The sequence below is a fragment of the Vombatus ursinus genome, unplaced genomic scaffold, assembly GCF_900497805.2.
Source record: "Vombatus ursinus unplaced genomic scaffold, bare-nosed wombat genome assembly UNPS02014832.1, whole genome shotgun sequence".
NCBI lineage: Eukaryota > Metazoa > Chordata > Mammalia > Diprotodontia > Vombatidae > Vombatus > Vombatus ursinus.
Window position 1 is genome coordinate 76,253,782 of NW_020954610.1, and position 19,593 is coordinate 76,273,374.

The window sequence follows — 19,593 nt, forward strand, 5'->3', positions numbered from 1 at the left end:
GGGATTCAGGTGAATAGTCAAGCTCTTTTTATACCAGAGGTCAGCCTGGGATGAAGTCCAGAAGGAAGAATCCAGGTCAACAGCAAAGAAAGACACTTAGGATAGCAGCAATATGAATAAGGAGGAAGCAGGTTGTATTAACACAGAATAATCACAACTTCAATTAAAAAGTTGCAAGATTGGCCGGGAATCAACACATTACCAGAGAAAGACAGCAAAGCCAGAATAACATTGCACCTCAAAAGGGAATTCACATATAAGCCAAGGTCAAAATAAAAGAATGTCGAATTCAGGTCTCAAGAATTATGCAAGATTGAGGGTAGGGGGGATGATTTTTTCAAAAAAGATAAACCAGAATTCATTTCCTTTTGAAGGGACAGAAACAATCTACTAGCCACATCTATCCAGAATTTAAAGGAGTCAAATAGAGTCTGACCATACTAAGCACTAAAGACAATGAATATAGAGTATTGGGCCTAGAGTCAAGACCTGAGTTCAAATGTGGCCTCAGACACTTAGTAGCTATGTGAGCTCAGTTTCCTTGACTGTGAAAAATAGAAATAGTACCTGTCTTGTAAGGCTGTTGTGAAGACCAAATGAGATTGTTGTAGAAGATGTTAGTACAGTCCCTGGCACGTAGTTGGTGCTATATAAATGCTTATTCCCTTCTTTAAGCTCTCTGGATATATGAAGAAGCTTAGCTCATTAACCTCACTATGTCCTGAATCATTCTGCCAGTCCTAGCATTTTAATTTAAAGTTAGATGGGGCCTTTATCCATTTTTGTGCAGTGTGCTTAAATGAAGATTTGCAAAATGTAATTTTGAACTTTGAGTTTTCTTAAATGACCACATCTGGAAGTGGATATCTACCAAATAAAACATTCTTTTCTATTTTATAAAACAATATTCCTTCATCCTTTCTCTGGGATGGAATCACTTTCTATTTCTGTATAACTTTGACATCAGTTTTCATGGTGATTGTGTGAAAACTTGTGGGCAAGGCTGTGCCAACCCCATAGTAATTTAAATTGAGCTTTGAGATTGACCAGTTGATTAGAACCACCCACTTGGGGCTCCTAAGCTATGTTCATTTCTGGTATAAGTGGAACTATGTTTATATTTTTTGTCATATATGTTTTGTCATAGATATATGTATGTTTGTACATATATATTTATATCTTTTGTCTTCTTTAGCTATTCATTCCTGTTGTAACGAAGAGAAGTAAGTACAAATAAAGTTGCGAGATTCCAAAGTTATGCAACTTTGTTGTTGCAACAAAATTATGCAGATTTAACAGGTGGTTAACTTTTAAAAATAAATAAATAAAATATTTAAAACAAATATATTTTAAAATAAAATAAAACAAAATACCTGACATCAGCTGTCAGAATGGAGGCTAACATAACCAAGGATAGGGATACCTATTTCCTAACCTTTCAGTTAGGAAAAATATCAAGGACTCCTACTGGGAGCTCTCCCCCTTTAGATAGATATAGATATATACATATAGATATAAATATAGTTGTTATTCAGTCATTTTTATGTAGTAGCTGTTGCTCAGTCGTGCCGATTTTTTTGTGACACCATGGACCATAGTACATGAGGTTTTCTTGGCAAGGATACTGGAGTGGTTTGCCATTTCCTTCTCCAGTGGATTAAAGCAAAAAGAGGTTAAATAATTTGCCTAGGGTCATACAGCTAGTAAGTGTCTGAGGCTGGATTTGAACTCAGGTCTTCCTGACTCAAGGCCTAGTGCTCTATTCACTGAACCATAGTGGCTATATATGTGTATGTGTATATATGTGTGTGAATATTACATATATATATACATGTATTCATATATACACATATATTTTATTAAATTATTTCCCAATTAAATGTCAAAATATTTTAACATTTAAAAAAATTTTAAGTTCCAAATTCTCTTCCTTTCCACCCTTCCCTCACCCCTTGAGAAGGCAAGCAATATGATATCAATTTTACATATGAAATCATGCAAAACCTTTCTGTATTAACCATGTTGCAAAAGAAAATACATGCAACCCCTTCTCCCCCCTCCCCAAGACATATAAAGTTTTTGAAAAGTGTGTTTCAATCTGCACTCACTATTCATCAATTTCCTCTCTCTGGAGGTAGATGGCATTTTTCGTCATTAGTCCTTTGGAATTGGCTTGCATTATTGTCTTGAAGCATTGCTAAAGATAGTAAGTCTAATAGCTACGTCACAGTTGATCATCATTAAATGTTATTGTTATTGTGAACAATGTTCTCTTGGCTTTGCTCATTTCACTTTGCATCAGTTCATATAGATCTGCCCAGGTTTTTCTGAAACCATCCTGCTCAGCATTTATTGTAGCACAATAGTATCCCATCACAATCATATATTACAACTTGTTCAGCCATTCCCCAATTGATGGGCATCCCCTCAATTTCCAATTTTTTGCTACTTCAGAAAGAGCTAGTATAAATATTTTCATGTTTCCCCTTTTCTTTGATCTCTTTGGGATACAGACCTAGTAGTCGTATGCTGGGTTTTATAACCCTTTGGGCATAGTTTCACATTGTTCTCCAGAATGGTTAAACCAGTTCACAACTCTACCAACAGTGTTAGTGTCTCAACTTTTTCACATCCCCTCCAGCATTTGTTGTTTTCTTTTTCTGTCATGTTATCCATTCTATAGGCGCAAGGTGGTATCTCAGAGTTGTTTTAATTTGCATTTCTCTAATCAGTAATGACTTAGAGCATTTTTTCATGTGACTATTGAAAGCTTTGATTTCTTCCTCTGAAAACTACCTGTTTATATGCTTTGACCATTTATCATTTGGGGAGTGACTTGTGTTTTTATAAATTTGAAAGCCTTTTTATATTAATTCTTCACTTTTAGCAAGTCCCCTAGACATCCATCTTAATTACCCATTTCCCTTTCTAATAAATAGAGGTGATTTTTTTTTTTGAGGGAAGGGGGCTAGGCAATGTGGTTAAGTGACTTGCCCAGGGTCACACGGCTAGTAAGTATCAAGTGTCTGGTCTGAGGCCAGATTTGAACTCAGGTCCTCCTGACTCTAGGGCTAGTGCTCCATTCACTGTGCCACATAGCTGTCCCCAATAGTGGTGATTTTAATCATTTTTTCTCCCTGGAGAATTTTTTTAGTATGATCTCGTTATTCAGCAGATCAGTGTGCCTTTGCCTCTCTGTGCCCATCATTTGAAGATTTTGCATAGCATTTTTTTTTTTTTTTTTGGCGAGGCAATTGGGATTAAGTGACTTGCCCAGGGTTCATACAGCTAGTAAATGTCAAGTGTCCAAGTGTCTGGTCTGAGAACAAATTTGAACTCAGGTCCTCCTGACTCCAGGGCCAATGCTCTATCCACTGTGCCACCTAGCTGCCCTTATAGTATCTTAATACTATGGGAAATTACATATCTGTACTATGATGTTAAATTAGATCTGTATACTACAACAATTTGCATGGAGGTTCTTTCTGTGAATTCTAGAAATGTAAAGTGAGGAAACTTGACCAGTTTCTCCCACCATTTGAATTTCCACATTTGGTGGCAAAGACTTCTCCACAAGTGAGTAGTTCAGCATCCATACCAAGAAAAGAAAAAGAGAAAACCCATGCATGAGATTTTTATCTCCAAATGTGATTTATTAAACTTATTAAAGAATATTCTTCATAGCCAACCAAGGCCTTAGGAGGACAAGATTCAGGAAGGATGATTTGATTCTCCAAGTTTGTATTCAAATTGCAGAGGTGATTTGCCAACTCCAAAAATGGCTTCCCAGCTTTTCCCTTTGATACAAAGTCTCTTATCTGACGTGTGCTTCTTTGATTTTCAGAAATCCCCAGGTGCAGATATTTGGGGAAATAAGATGTTATTAATCTTCAGCCTTAGAAGCATGCATTTGTGCATGCATAAATGTGTTAATTATGACACTTGCATTAACTAACCTTATAGGGTTCTTATGAGGAAATTATTTTGTAAATTATTAAGCACTAAATGAATGTGAATTATTTTTATTATAAATTACTTCCACTAAAGAAAATTATCTAGAAGGAACGAGTACAGAATTTGTAGTCAGTGGACCTGGGTTCAAATTGTAGCTTTGCTACTTAATTACATGTGATCTTGGACAGATCATTTAACATCTTTGGGCCAGAGTTTATCAAATGAAGGGGTTGCCCTAAATGATGTATAAGGTGTCTTCTGGTTCTAAATCTATGATCCTATGACTACTACTCTATTAGGCATATTTTGAGGTACTGTACTTGAAGGTAGTAAAACTATGTTTTTTACAAATCCATTCTTAAATTTAGATGTCTATAATTCAGATAGGCTTCCTCCTCCTCTTTCATTTAGTTCAAATCAGTATGGTTTCACAGTTTAAATTCTGAACAAAGCTCCTTTGTCCACTGTATAGTCTCCCTCATCTACCAGCTTTCTATTATCTAGGGTAAAAATATCCTGGACCCAATTTCATTAGGCTGTCTTTTTAAATAGCCTCTCAAAACTCAGTCATTTTGATTACTGACAATCCTGGGTCTTCTCTAAAGTTTTCCTCTTTAGTTATAAGGCCCTTACCTGATCGTTGTTGTTGTTCAGTCATTCAGTCATGTCTGACTTTTTTTGGGGGGGCGGGGTTAGGCAATGGGGTTAAGTGATTTGCCCAGGGTCACAGTTAGTAAGTGTTATGTGTCTGAGGCCGGATTTGAACTCAGGTCCTCCTGAATCCAGAGCTGGTGCTCTATCCACTGTGCCACCTAGCTACCCCATGTCTGACTTTTCATGACCCCTTGAACCATAGCACACCAGGCCCTTCTGTCCTCCACTATCTCTCATCTGTCCAAGTACATCTTCATTGCTTCTATAACACTACCTATCCATCTCATCCTCTGCCATTCCCTTTTCCTTTGGCCTTCATTCTTTCCCAGCATCAGGGTCTTTTCTAATGAATTCCATCTCCCTATGTAGCCAGAGTACTTAAGCTTCAGCTTTCTTTTAAATATTGACTGATTTGATCTCCTTGCTGTCCAAGGGACTCTCAAAAGTTTTCTTAGCACCATAATTCAAAAGCTTTAACTCTGTGGTGCTCAGCTTTCCTTATAGTCCAACTGTCATAGCCATCCATTGCTACTGGAAAAAAAACACAAACAAACATAGCTTTGAGTGTACTGACTTTTGTGGACAAGGTGATGTCTCTGCTTTTTTAGTATGCTGTCCAAATTTGCCATAGCTTTTCTTCCAGGGAGCAAGCATCTTTTAATTTCATGGCTGCAGTCACTGTCTTCAGTGATCTTTAAGCCCAAGAATATAAAATCTGACACTCCTTCCATTTCTTCTCCCTCCATTTGTCAGAAAGTGATGTTGACAGTTGCCAAAATCTTAATTTTTTGATGTTAAACTTTAAGCCAGCTTTTACACTCTCCTCTTTCACCCTCATCAAGAGGCTTCTTAATTCTTCTTCACTTCTTAATATAGGCCTAAGTAATGCTGAGCTTTGAGGAAGGATTATTGTATTACATTTTTTTATAAATAGATAGTGGAATGTTTATTGCCATCACTTTATATGTAGGTCTACAAGTTTAGGGCCCAAGAAGGTATTTCCTTTTTTTTTCTTAAGTACTTTGTCTGCATCCAGGATATGGTCATTTGCTGTCTCTCGCATAATGCTTTTCCTGCTACCACTTCAGCTTCATGTGATTTATCCCTCACCTGATCCATTGTCACTTTATACTTCTAGTAAGCATTTCTATTCCAATTTGAATAATATTTATCTGAATATTTGTCTTATTTTCCTGACTAGATTATGTGTTACTTGAGATCAAGGACCTTTTTTTAAAAAATCTTTTTATATCCCTGGAACATAGTGTCATTGCACATAATAAGGGGTAAAGGCTCAGTACAAGTTGAATGTTGAATACTGAAGTATTTGTGGTGATTTTTTTTAATTCCTTGTAGCAACTCCGCTCTAACATCCAACAAATGGAGAAGCTTTGTTTGAAAGTCCATAAGGATGACAGAGGAGTTCTGAAAAGAATGATGGATCCTGTTAAAGAAGCAGCTTCAGGTGCAATTGCAGAATTTCTCCAACTTCACTTGCAATCTGCAGAAGAACTTAAAAATCAGTTTAATGATGATGGAACCTCACTTCACTCTCCTTTGACAAGATCAATGACTGTAGGAGGTATGTATTATGCTAAATATCATTGTAGATCATGTCACTAGCAAATTTGGTTGAGGGAACTGAGCATACTAAGATTAGAGAAGAGAAGACTCAGGAAAGACAATAACGTTCTTTAGGTATTTAAAGGGCTGTCATTTGGAAGAAGGATTAGACTCCCCCAAAGGAGAGAAACAAGAGCAGTGAGTGGAAGGTGCAGAGACCAGTATGGGCTTTAATTGAGGAAAAACTTCCTAAAAATTGAAACTATCCAACTATGCCTTGAAAGGTGGATGGGCTCTCTCTCTCTGGAGGTCTTCTTGCAGAGACAGGACAGTCGCTTGTTAGCCGTCCCCACCATGAAGCAGAGATTCCTTTCCTAGGTGTATTAGACCAGATGGCCTCTGAGGTCCGTCCCAACTCTCAAACTCTGTGATTCTGTGAATACCTTATTGTCTGTTTACGCGTTGCTGATGCGTATGTAATAGTGAAAGTTACCTCCTATTTCACCTGTCTAGATTCCAGGCCCCTTCTTCTATCCAGCTTTCTTTTGTGGCCAATAATCAGCCTTTTGCCCAGAAGAAAATTCCCAAAATCTTTCTCCTGAAATTCCCCCCACTTTCTCTCAACTAGACTGTTCATTTTTATACTTGCATTAACTGTTTTAACTGTTGCTTTCCCCCATATTGACATGGAAATCAAATTGTTACTGTAAGAAATAAATAGGGCTTCACTGTGTTTTATTTTCTAATTCATATTTTATAAAAGATAATTGTATTTTCAACTGTTCTGAAATCCTCCCACTCTATGGAACTGTTCAGTGGTGGCATTTATGGAGAAAAGCAGTTCTAGCACTGAAAGGTGATCACTCAGTGGACATTACCACCCCACTCTGATTGGTTACAACTATTGCTGTCATATGGGTTAGACTTTATTTTGCTGTCCTGTGATGGCAAAAAAAGCTGAATTTCTTTGCATACATAGAGAATAATTCTTCTTTAGTTCCTTGATCAGGAGGCAAGCTTATATACCCAGACAACATGACATTTGAGATTGTAGAAATATCAGTTATGTAGACCAGGCCAAGTGATTATGTAATATGAAAGAAGCCAGGACAACTAAGTTATGGGAATAGCAAGTAGCAGCTATGGTCATTAGCTCTAGGGACTACATCAGCCTCTCTTGAATTCTGAAGCTGCCTATAGGCAATAGGTAAAAGCTGGAGGAACTTATAGGTTGGTGTTTATTAGGCTGGCCAACTATAGTTGCAGAGCTGTTTGAGAATGAGAGAGCCAGTGAGAGCTCTTCTTGTTGTTGTTCAGTCGTATTGAGTCATATCTAACTCTTCATGACTCATTTGAAGTTTTCTTAGCAAAGATACTGGGGTGGTTTGCCATTTCTTTCTCCAGTTCATTTTTCAGGAAACTGGGAGGGTTAAATGACTTGCCCAGACTAAGATGGCTAGTAAGTATATGAAGCCAAATTTGAACTCGGGAAGATGAGTCTTCCTGACTCCAGGCCCAGCACTCTATCTATAGGGGAGCAATAATATTCTTAACGTCTTTTGCAGTCAGGTGAATTTTTCTGTGTGACTGTTTTCTCCTATGTTATATGTGTCTCTGGGAGAATCTTGTGTTCCAGACCATCCTGTAAGCCACACAAGGTCTTAGATACAGCAAAAATGAAAGAGTTTGGGTAATAATGAGCTCTTCCCCATTCTCTTGAATGTCACTTTATTAAAGGCTTCATCATGGAGCTTTCACTCTGTTTCTCCCCACCTCAAATCTCCACTTCCTCTCATCCTTAACCCTAGAGGAGTCTGATAGAGGCAATACACAGACTTTATGAATAGCAGCAGAAATAGTATGGAGGAGATCCTGAAAATTCCTGCATGGTCTCCAGTTGCAGTGGCTTTGGCTGCTAAAGCCACCAGTGTTTCTCCTCTTACATTCCAAAGCCAGTAGAAACAGAAATTGTTAAGCCAGTGTGAGCTTCCTAGCCTTGTTCCTGTGTTTTGACAAATTGGAGATGGGTAGAAGAGGCTTCCTGAGTTGGAAAGTTCCCTTGCCAGTGATTACCAACATTTTAAGGCCAAGATCCTGCTTAGGTTTGGCATCCTCACAGAAAGCAGTGGCTTCATTTTGGATATTTAATAATTACGATGAGAGACACATAACGTAATGGTCAGAGGGCCAATTTTGGAGTAAAGATGACCTGGGTTCAAGTCCTGCTTCTGACTCATATTAGTTGTGTGACTCTGGGCTAACTGAGACTTCGAGTTGCAGAACAGTTACCAGTCTGTCTTGTTAGGGGGAATTTCTTCCCTGGAAGTTTCCTATACCAATTAAATCACAGATGCAGACCAGTAACAATAACATCAAAAAGCCTTTGACTCAGTGCCTCCCTCATGGTTTATTTATAAACTACAAATGTATAAAATAAACACCAAAAGAGTAAGATCACTAGAATATCGGATGTCCACATGGAAAATGGTTCTGTCTATTTAAAATATGTCAACATCACAATAATGTCAGAACTAGTCTAAAATATGTAATTTTTTAGGGAGGTAATTTATGTCTACTTTGGTTCTGATAGGTCTTAAATGTATTTTTTTCTCTGCTAAATCAAAGTAAGTATGGCTTCCAAATTAAAGGAGTAGAACCAAAGCATCTTTTTAGCTACTTGATATATATGGATAATATCAAGCTTATGTGATCTACTGAAAAATTTAAAAACTGCTTCCATTCTTGGATTCTTTCTCCAATAATATCAAAATGTCTTTTAGTCTGAAATGTAAAATTCTTAATATGTGCCAAAGAAATATAGAGACTGAAGGCTTTTAGCTTGAATTTGGAGGTTACAGTGAACCAGTGGATGAAAGTGATACATACAAATACCTCAATTTCCTCCCAGCATGACACATTGAGCATAAAAATATCAAAAAGAAGGCTATGGTTGAATCCATTAGGACACTTAATGACATTCTGAATTTAAAGCTCCATAAGAAGAACATATTTAAAGCAATTAATACCTACACAATACCTACCTTAATGTAAACTTTCAGAATGGTAAAATAGACCGTAAGAGATTTGAAAAATACCCGAACAAAAAAACCATGCAATATTACCCAAACATAGTGCCTGTCAACCTGAGGCAGCTACAGAAACACTGCATCCTCCATACCAAATAGGAGGAAGAGGATTGATAAGCCTCCTTAAAGCACAGGTAAAAGAGATAAAAGTATACCGAAATACTTTACGAATAAGTAGACATCACATCAAATGATATTAAGGCTGGTAACAGATATACAACATTGGATTTGTCAGCTGTAACACAAGAGCCTGTGAAACCACTAAGATCCAAGAGTACACCAGAAAGTTCCTCTTCCATAAGTGATATTTGGATAAATTCAGGTAACAGAGAATCATTAAAAGGAATGGCTAAGTCATGAGGATTTGTTTGTGGAAACGGGATAATGCTGGTAATTTTAGACCATTATTTTTTAAAATACATTTTTATTGACATCTTTTGTTTCTGTGTCACCTAGTTCAACATACAGCCTTCCCTTAGGCCACATGCAGTCCACAACACTCCTGAGTTCTGCCCGAATGAAATTAAAATGTGGCTCCTATCTGATTTAATGTGTTGATGTATTAATTAAAAATATCTATATAAACTAGTGGTTTTCTAAGTCAAAAATGTGGCCCATATCATTCTTCTTTTCTAATCCATTCCTAGAGCTATACTGGGGCTTTCAATGAGCCTCATCAGGAGTTTACATTGTAGTACTTTTATTCAGCTACAAGAATCTTATCATCAATCTGTGCAAATGTCCTTAGAACATTAGATTTTTAAAAAATAGTATAACTTGTCCCCAGACCTTTTTCTGTAATGAACTCCATTAAAAAGGATGAGAACAAGATGATGATAACTGACAAGATGATGATAGCTGACCATCATAGTTCCTTAGAGTTTACAACTCACTTTACATAAATTGTCATATTTTATCTTCACAACAACCCTTTGAGGTATATGGGGTATTATTCAAAAATTCTCAGATGAGGGAACTGAGAATCAGAGAGAAAAGTGACTTGTCTATGGTTACATAGTTAGTAAGTGTCATGGAAGAGACTCAGATCCAGTTCTTTCTGACGCTAAGTCCAGGGAACTTTACATTATACCATTATTGCTTATTTTAGAGCAGAGGAATGAGACTATTGCTTACATACATCAATGAATTTTTCCAGTTAAGAGCCATTTTGGCTGGAAAGAGGCAGTGTTATTAATTTTCTGAAAAGGATCGAATGAGCTAAAGGAATAGTTGAGAGTGCACTTCTCATGGGTGGGTTTCATGAGAATGTCTGTTTACCTGAAAGACTGAAAGAGAAGGCAAACTCAGAACCAAGAAGAGTGTGTGTGCCCCTGGGATGGCAGATATTGAGGGGCAGATCGATATGCAAGAGAACTCTAAAGTTGTGTTACTGCAGACAGTTCAGCAATTACTCAGTTTAGTGGAAGGTGTGCTAGACTTGGAGTGAAGAAACCTGGATTCAAATATCGGCTTAGATACTTAACTAGCTGTGTCCTTAGAAAAAAGCTGTTAGGGTAAGTCACGTAACTTTTCTTTGCCTCAGTTTCCTCACATGGGAAATGGACATTAAAATAGTTTGGCTATTTAGCTTGCAGGATTGTTGTGAAGAGAGTGTTCTGCAAACCTTAAAACATTGTAGAAATATGACATCATTATCATTATTTTCAGAGTTGGCAATATCAAGCAAACCATAACCTATGCACTTGATCATTTGGTAGGCAGGAAACACAGAGATAGTAGAGAAAGATAGAGAGAAAGGCCGTGGAAAGGGTTAAGACTAGACCAGTAGGGTGAAGTGGAAACCTCAGTGCTTTGTGTTGTAACCATCCTTGTCCCATTAAGGTCTTTGATTTTGGTGTATTGGTGGTGGTGGTGGTCACCTGGTCCTATAGTGCAGGCAAAAGGACTTTCATGTTAACTGGAGAATAGGGAAATGAAATTCTTCCTGATTGAACTCAAAGGGATACCCTTCCTAAGACTGCCCTATTAGCAGGAGGGGCTCAATTCTGAAATCATCTTTGGAGAGAGACCACAACATATGAAAACCAAGAGGAAGTAACTTTTGGACTAGAAAGGGCAACAAAAATGGCTAATAAGTTGATACCTAGGATGAGTAAGGAGATAGTATGAGAGTACATAACTACTTTTGAAGAATTGAAATCATCTGGCCAAGATTAACCATATCCTTGGATACTTGAAAGAACTGGAAGAGTGATATCTGAAAGACTTGAAAGAATGGACTCTAGGAGTGGACTTCCAGGAGCCAAGATGGTGGAGTAAGAAGTAAGTCGCACCCATCCTCTATTACTGACCCCTAAAAACTCAGAAAATATCACCCAAGGAAAAACCCTGAAACAACTGAACCAGCAGAAAGATGGGGTGCAGCAGTCTTGTAGCTCAGGAAACTTGGGGGATTAACAGGAAAGGTCCCTCTCACGCTGGTGGAAGGGGAGTAGTACAGGATAGGAGGTGTCCCAGTAAGCCAGTGGCAAGCCCCACCTCAGCAGGAAGATTCTGAGCCCTAGGGTGGTACAGGAGGCAAGCACCAACAGCAGGATACTCCTCCCCACAAATGCCTTAGCACAGGCAGGAAAACCGGAGCAGCCAAACCTCCATGTGCTTCAGCACAATTCCAGGAAGCAAAGCTCCAGGCAAGCAGGCAGCCTCCAGTAGCCAACTCTTCTGGTGCTTCAGAGCAGCTCAGGTGAGCAGGTGCCCTCTAGGGGCCAGACCCCGACCCCAACAGTTGTTGACCCCAGGTAAGCTGCCAGACCCCTACAGCCTCCAACTGTTAGCACCTGAAGTCCTAGCTCACAAAGCCAGTGACCAGGTCACTGGTACAACAAGCTTGGAAAAGTGCCCTTGTGCTCTAGCAGGAGAGTTCAACTTTGAAAGCTAGGAAATACACAAATACCATAAGCAAAAAGCAGAAATAGACAGTGACCATAGATTCTTTCTATGGGGATAGGAAAGATCAAAACACAAATTCAAAAGACCAACAGCATTGTTAATATATCCACATCCAAAACCTCAAATGAGAATATGAACTTGTCTCAAGCCCAAAACTCCTTCTTAGAAGAGCTCAAGAAGGATTTTAAAAGTCAAATAAGAGAGGTATAAGAAAAATTGAGAAAAGAAACGAGAGTTATGCAAGAGAGAATCAATAGCTTGGAAAAGGAAGGAAAAAAAATTGACTGTAGAAGACAACTCCTGGGGCAGCTAGGTGGTGTAGTGGATAGAGCACTGGCCCTGGAGTCAAGAGGACCTGAGTTCAAATCTGGCCTCAGACACATAACACTTACTAGCTGTGTGACCCTGGGTAAGTTACTTAACCCCAGTTGCTTCATCAAAAAAAAAAGAAAGAAAGAAAGAAAGAAAAGAAAAGAAAAAGAAAACAACTCCTTAAAAAGTAGAATTGGTCAAATGGAAAAGGAGGCACAAAAACTCAATGAAGAGAAGAACTCCTTAAAAAGTAAAATGGGCCAGATGGAAAAGGAGGTACAAAATCTAATTGAAGAAAACAATTCATTAAAAATTAGAAGTGGGCAAGTGGAAGCTAATGAGTCTATGAGACAGCAAGAATCAGTCAAACAAAATCAAAAGAATGAAAAAATAGAAGAAAATATAAAATACCTCATTGGAAAAACAACAGACCTGGAAAATAGATTCAGGAGAGATAACTTAAAAATCATTGGTCTACATGAAAGCCATGATGAAAAAAAGAACCTGGACAGCATCATCCAAGAAATCATCAAGGAAAATTGCTTTGATGCCCTAGAACCAGATGATAAAATAATCATCAAAAGAATCCAGTGATCATCTTCTGAAAGAGATCCCAAATTGAAAATGCCAAGGAATATTGTAGCTAAATTCCAAAATTTTCAGGTCAAAGAGAAAATACTGCAAGCAGCCAGAAAGAAGCAATTTAAATATTGTGGAACCACAATCAGTGTTATGCAGGACCTTGCAGCTTCTACACTGAAAGATCAGATATTCTGTAAGGCAAAGGAACTTGGACTACAACCAAGGATCATCTGCCCAGCAAAATTGAGCATAATCTTTCAGGGGAGGAAATGGACATTCAGTGAAATAGGGGACTTCCAAACCTTCCTGATGAAGATACCAGAGCTCAACAGAAAATTTGATCTTCAAATACAAGACTCAGGAGAGGCATAAAAAGGTAAACAGGAAAGAAAAAAACAAACAACTAAAAAAAAAAAAAGAAAAAAACAAACATGTTATTCAGTAAGGGCAGACTGTTTATATCCCTACAAGGGAAGATGATACTTGTGACTCTTGAATTATATCTTTATTACTATGTTTAAAAGGGGTATACATAGATAGAGGGTGTGGGTATAAGTTGACTTTGATGTGATGATAAAAAATCTAAGTGGTAGAAAGAGACTGCATTGGGAGGAGAAGGAGAAAGAAGGAGGCAGAAAAGGGTAAATTATGTGACTTGAAGAGGCACAAAGATTTTCTATTACAGTAGAGGAAAAGAAGGGAGGGGAGATGAGCATTGTTTGAACCTTACTCTCATCAGATTTGACTCAAAGAGGGAGTAACATAATCAGTTAGGTACAGAAATCTAACTTACTCTATAGGAAGTAGGAAAGGAAAGGGGGAAGAAAAGTGAGGGAGTGGTAGAAGGGAGGGCAGATTGAGAGAGGTGGTGTTCAAAAGCAAAACTTTAGTGAGGAGACAAAGGGAGAAAAGAAAGAGAAAAACATAAATGGGAGGAAAATAGGTTGGAGAGAGACACAGATAGTAATCATAACTATGAATGTGAATGGGATGAACTCTCCCATAAAACGGAAGTGAATAGCAGAGTGGATTAAAAACTATAATAACTACAAGATGTTGTTTACAATAAAGACATTTGAAGCAGAGGGATGCACACAGAGTAAAGGTAAAAGACTGGAGCAGAATATGTTATGCTACAGCTGAAGTAAAAAAAAAAGCAAGGGTAACAATTCTCATCTCAGACAAAGCGAAAGCAAAAATAGATCTAAGTAAAAGAGATAAAGAAGGAAACTACATCCTGCTAAAAGGTACCATAGATAATGAAGTAATATCATTACTAAACATATATACACCAAGTGGTATAGCATCCAGAGTCTTAGAGGAGAAGTTAAGGGAGTTACAGGAAGAAGTAGCCAAGAAAACTATATTACTGGGGGACCTCAACCTCCTCCTCTCAGAACTAGATAAAATCTAACCACAAAGTAAACAAGAAAGAAGTTAAGGAGGTGAATAGAATTTTGGAAAAGTTAGATATGGGAGACCTCTAGAGAAAACTGAATGGGGATAGAAAGGAATATACTTTTTTCTCGATGGTACATGGCACCTACACAAAAATTGACCATGTATTAGGGCATAAAAACATCACAATCCAGTGAAGAAAGGCGGAAATATTAAATGCATGCTTTTCAGATCATGATGCAAAAACAATTACATGTAACAAAGGGCCATGGAAAGATAGGCTAAAAATTAATTGGAAACTAAATAATCTAATCCTAAAGAATGAGTGGGTCAAATGACAAATCATAGAAACAATCAATAACTTCATTTAAGAGAATGACAATAATGAGACAACATATCAAAACTTATGGGATACAGCGAAAGTGGTTCTTAGAAGAAGTTAAATGCTTACATGAATAAAATGGAGAAAGAGGAGATCATTGAATTGGGCATGCAACTAAAAAAAAACTAGAAAAAGAATAAATTAAAAATCCCCAGTTAAATACCAAATTAGAAATTCTGAAAACCAAAGGAGAGATTAATAAAATTGAAATTAAGAAAACTACTGAACTAATAAATAAAACTAAGAGCTGGTTTTATGAAAAAAACCAGTAAAATAGGTAAACATTAGGTTAATTTGATTTAAAAAAAGAAAGAAGACCAAATTACCAATACCAAAAATGAAAATGGTGAATTCACCACTGATGAAGAGGAAATTATAATAATAATTAGGAGCTATTTATTTTGCCCAGCTGTATGCCAATAAATTTGACAATCTTAGTGAAATGGATGAATATTGACAAAAATATTATCTGTCCAGATTAACAGAAGAGGAAGTAAAATACTTAAATAACCCCATTTCAGAAAAAGAAATTGAACAAACTATCATTGAACTCCCTAAGAAAAAGTCTTCAGGGCAAGATAGATTTACAAGTGAATTCTATTAAACATTTAAAGAACAATTAATTCCAATACTATATAAACCATTTGGGAAAATATGCAAAGAAGGAGTCCTACCAAATTCTTTTTATGATATAAATATGGTGTTGATACCTAAACCAGGAAGAGTCAAACCAGAGAAAGAAAATTATAAACCAATTTTCCTAATGAATATAGATGCAAAAATTGTGAATAAAACATTTGCAAAGAGATAACCTGAACTTCTCTTGAGGATAATACACTATGACCAGGTAAGATTTATACCAGGAATGCAGGGCTAGTTCAATATCAGGAAAACTATCAGCATTAATTGACTACGTCAACATCAAAACTAACCGAAATCATATGATTACCTGAGTAGCTTTTGACAAAAATACACACCCATTCCCATTAAAAACACAAGAGAGCATAGGAAGAAATGGAGTCTTCCTTAAAATGATAGGTAGCATCTATCTAACACCATCAGCAAACTTGGTACGTAAAGGGGATAAGCTAGAAGCATTTCCAGTAAGATTGGGAGTGAAACAAGGATGTCCATTATCACCATTGTTATTCAGTATTGTACTAGAAATGTTAAGTTTAACAATAAGAGAACAAAAAGAAATTGAAGGAATTAGAATGAGCAAAGAAGAAACAAAGCTATCACTCTTTGCAGATGATGTGATGGCATACTTAGAGAATCCTAGAGAATTAAATAAAAAATTACTTGAAATAATAAATAAATTTAGCAAAGTTGTGGGATATAAAATGAACCCACAGAAATCATCAGCATTTCTATATGTTACCAACAAACCCAACAGCAAGAGATAGAATGAGAAATTCCTTTTAAAATTACTGTAGACATTATAAAATATTTGGGAATCTACCTGCCAAAACAAACCCAGGAACTATATGAACACAATTACAAAACACCTTTCACACAAATAAAATCATATCTAAATAATTGGAAAAATATCAATTGCTCATGGATAGGCTGAGCTAATATAATAAAAATGATAGTTCTTACTAAATTAAGTTACAATAGATACCATACCAATCAAACTACCAAAAAATATTTTATAGAGCTAGAAAAAATAATAACAAAATTCATCTGGAAGAACAAAAGGGAATTAATGAAAAGAAGCGCAAGGGAAGGTGGCCTAGCCTTACCAGATTTTAAATTATATTATAAAGCAGCAATCATCGAAACTACTTGGTACTGGCTAACAAATAGAGTGGTAGATCAGTGGAATAGGTTAGGCATTTATGACACAGTAGTCAATGACTTTAGCCATCTACTGTTTGATAAATCCAAAGACTCCAGCTTCTGGCATAAGAATTCACTATTTAACAAAAACTGCTGAGAAAACTGGAAAATAGTATGGCAGAAACTAGGCAGAGACCAACATCTTATACCCTACACCAAATGATTTAGATATAAAGGCTGATACTGTAAGCAAACCTGAAGAGCGAGGAATAGTTTTAACTATTCAGTTTTAACTATTAACTAGTCAGATCCGTGGATAAGGGAAGAACTTATGACCAAACAAGAGCTAGAGAACATTATGAAATACAAAATGGATGATTTTGATTTCATTAAATTGAAAAGTTTTTGCACAAAGCCAATGCAACCAAGATTAGAAGGGAAGCAGAAAGCTGGAAAACAATTTTTACAGCCAGTATCTCTGAGAAGGGCCTCATTTCTAAAATATATAGAGAACGGAAATTTATGAGAATACAAGTCATTCCCCAGTTGATTAATGGTCAAAGGATATGAACAGGCAGTTTTCAGATGAAGAAATTAAAGCTATCTATAGTCATATGAAAAAATGCTCTAAAATTACTATTGATTAGAGAAATGCAAATCAAAACAGCTGAGATACCACATTATACCTATCAGCTTGGCTAACATGACAAAACAGGTAAATGATAAATGTTGGAGAAGATGTGGGAAAATTGAAACACTAATGCATTGTTGGTGGAGTTGTGAATGGATCTAACCTTTCTGGAGAGCAATTTGGAACTATGTCCCAAAGACTATAAAACTGTGCATACCCTTTGACCCAGCAATACCGCTTTTAGGTCTGTATCCCAAAGAGATCATAAAAAAGGGAAAAGAACCTACATGTACAAAAATATTTATAGCAGCTCTTTCTGTGGTAGCCAAAAATTGGAAATTGAGGGGATGCCCATCAATTGGGGAATGGCTGAACAAGTTGTGGTATATCAGTGTAATGGATTACTATTGTGCTACAAGAAATGATGAGCAGGCATACTTCAGAAAAAGCTGGACAGACTTATATGAACTGATGCTGAGTGAAGTGAGCAGAACCAGAAGAACATTATACATGGTAACAGCCACGTTTGAGATGACCAACTTTGACAGACTCAACTCTTCTCAGCAATGCAAGGATATAAGACAGCTCCAAAAGACTCATGTTGGAAAATGCTATCCACATCCAGAGAAAGAACTATGGAGTCTGAATGCACATCAAAGCATACTATTTGATCTCTTTTTTCTTTTGTTTCTTCTTTCTCATGGTTCCTCCCATTGGTTCTAATATTTCTTTACCAACATGCCGAATGTGAAAATATGTTTAATATGAGTGTATATTGCATGCCGTCTTGGGGAGGGAGGCGAGGAGGGAAGGGGAGAAAATTTAAAACTCAAAATCTTGTGGAAGTGAATGTTGAAAACTAAAAATAAACAAATGAATAAAAAAAAGAATGGACTCTACATAGGACTAGAAAAAGACAAATCTTTCAGTCAACAAAAGAAGAAAAAAGCATGGCCAAAATTCCTGGGAAATTCTAGGGCATCATTAAAATTCTAAGATTTTATTAAAGATATGGTTGGTGAACATCTAGAAATCCAGGAACTTACCTATTTTAAGATTCTGTGATTCTTCAAGGTCCAATGCAGGATATGGCTGACCAGCAAGTTCCTGGCAATGAGTAAATCAGGCTGAGAAGCCTTTGTATAACACTAACAGTGATGATAATGTTGATGGCTTACATTTACATAGAACTTTACAGTTTACAATGGTTATATTTTTTCATAATAACCTTATGACATAGGTAATATATGAGTTATCCTCCTTTTAAGATGGGGAAACAAGCCCATGGAAATTAAGTTGCTTGCCCACTGTCACATACTTTGTAAACTTAAGAGCCAGTACTCAAACCCAGATCTTCTGACTCCTCAATTTTCCATTGTACCATGCTTCCTTGAGAGTGGGCATGAGGAACAACATCTGTATGATAAGGCTTTTTAAAATTCAAGTCTTTCTATCGAGTGGAGAGAACACAGGAAGAGAAAGTACAGAAGCTGGCAGTTCACGTATCTAGGCAGGACCCAGAAAGTATGAAGATATATAGGAAATAATCGAATGGGCTGTTGACACAGTCTACCCGGTGAGTAAACAAGTAAACGGTAGGAAAGAAAATCTGCCAAAAGATTCAGAGAGTGAGACAGCCTTACTTATATTTAATTGCTAGCCCAGGATAAGGTTGCCAACCAGCAACAACTCATTGTAGCAGTTGAAGAGCAACCTTCGTGAGTGCTAGCTGGTAACCCAAAACTCTATCCTTAATCCCAGGAGTGGCAGTTAGGTCTTGGGAGGTTGTGCTATTATTCTAAGACAGTGTGAGTAGCTGAGATGTAAAGGCAGCAGATAGTATCTTGGAATAGTAGTTCCAAGGACTATCTCAGCCTTTCTCCCTCTGTGAGGCTTGCTTTTAGGTAGCACAAAAAGTCAAAAACCAAAACATTAAGGGTTAGTGTTTAGTAGTCTGATCTATTGTTGCTGTTCAGAAAGCTATGTATTTGTGGAGGATGAGTTAGCCAGGTGACACTTATTCGTGAGAGAGTGGTGTGGTATTATTGGTCTGTTGTCCTTTGCAGACTTTCCCTGTGTATTTATTTCTGTGTTTCTTTGTGTCATTGAATGTTAATCTATGTGCCAGACTGGGTACACAGTAAAGAGTTTCATTGGCAATTAATCTGTCACAAGGTCTTTGTTTTGCCCTTGACAGTACATGGCAAACCTTTCCCTATTCTTTTAAACATGTATGCAGTGGTCAGAGTGACCACTGGGCCTTGGTAGTCAGAGATCTCAGAGGGTCCTTTCAAGAGGAAAAAAAAAAAGCCGACTTCAGACATCTTACTTAGGTCAGT

At 37.1% G+C, this 19,593-nt stretch overlaps 1 protein-coding gene across 3 annotated transcripts in view; it reads left to right on the forward strand.

The window, feature by feature from the left end:
* LOC114025789 (syntaxin-17-like) overlaps positions 1-19,593 on the forward strand; it is an 86,497-nt gene that overhangs the window by 50,527 nt on the left and 16,377 nt on the right. For all 3 annotated transcript variants that reach the window (XM_027839309.1, XM_027839308.1, XM_027839310.1), the window contains exon 4: positions 5,965-6,190. In XM_027839309.1, coding sequence (XP_027695110.1) covers positions 5,965-6,190 — 226 coding nt within the window. The remainder of the gene's footprint in view (positions 1-5,964; positions 6,191-19,593) is intronic.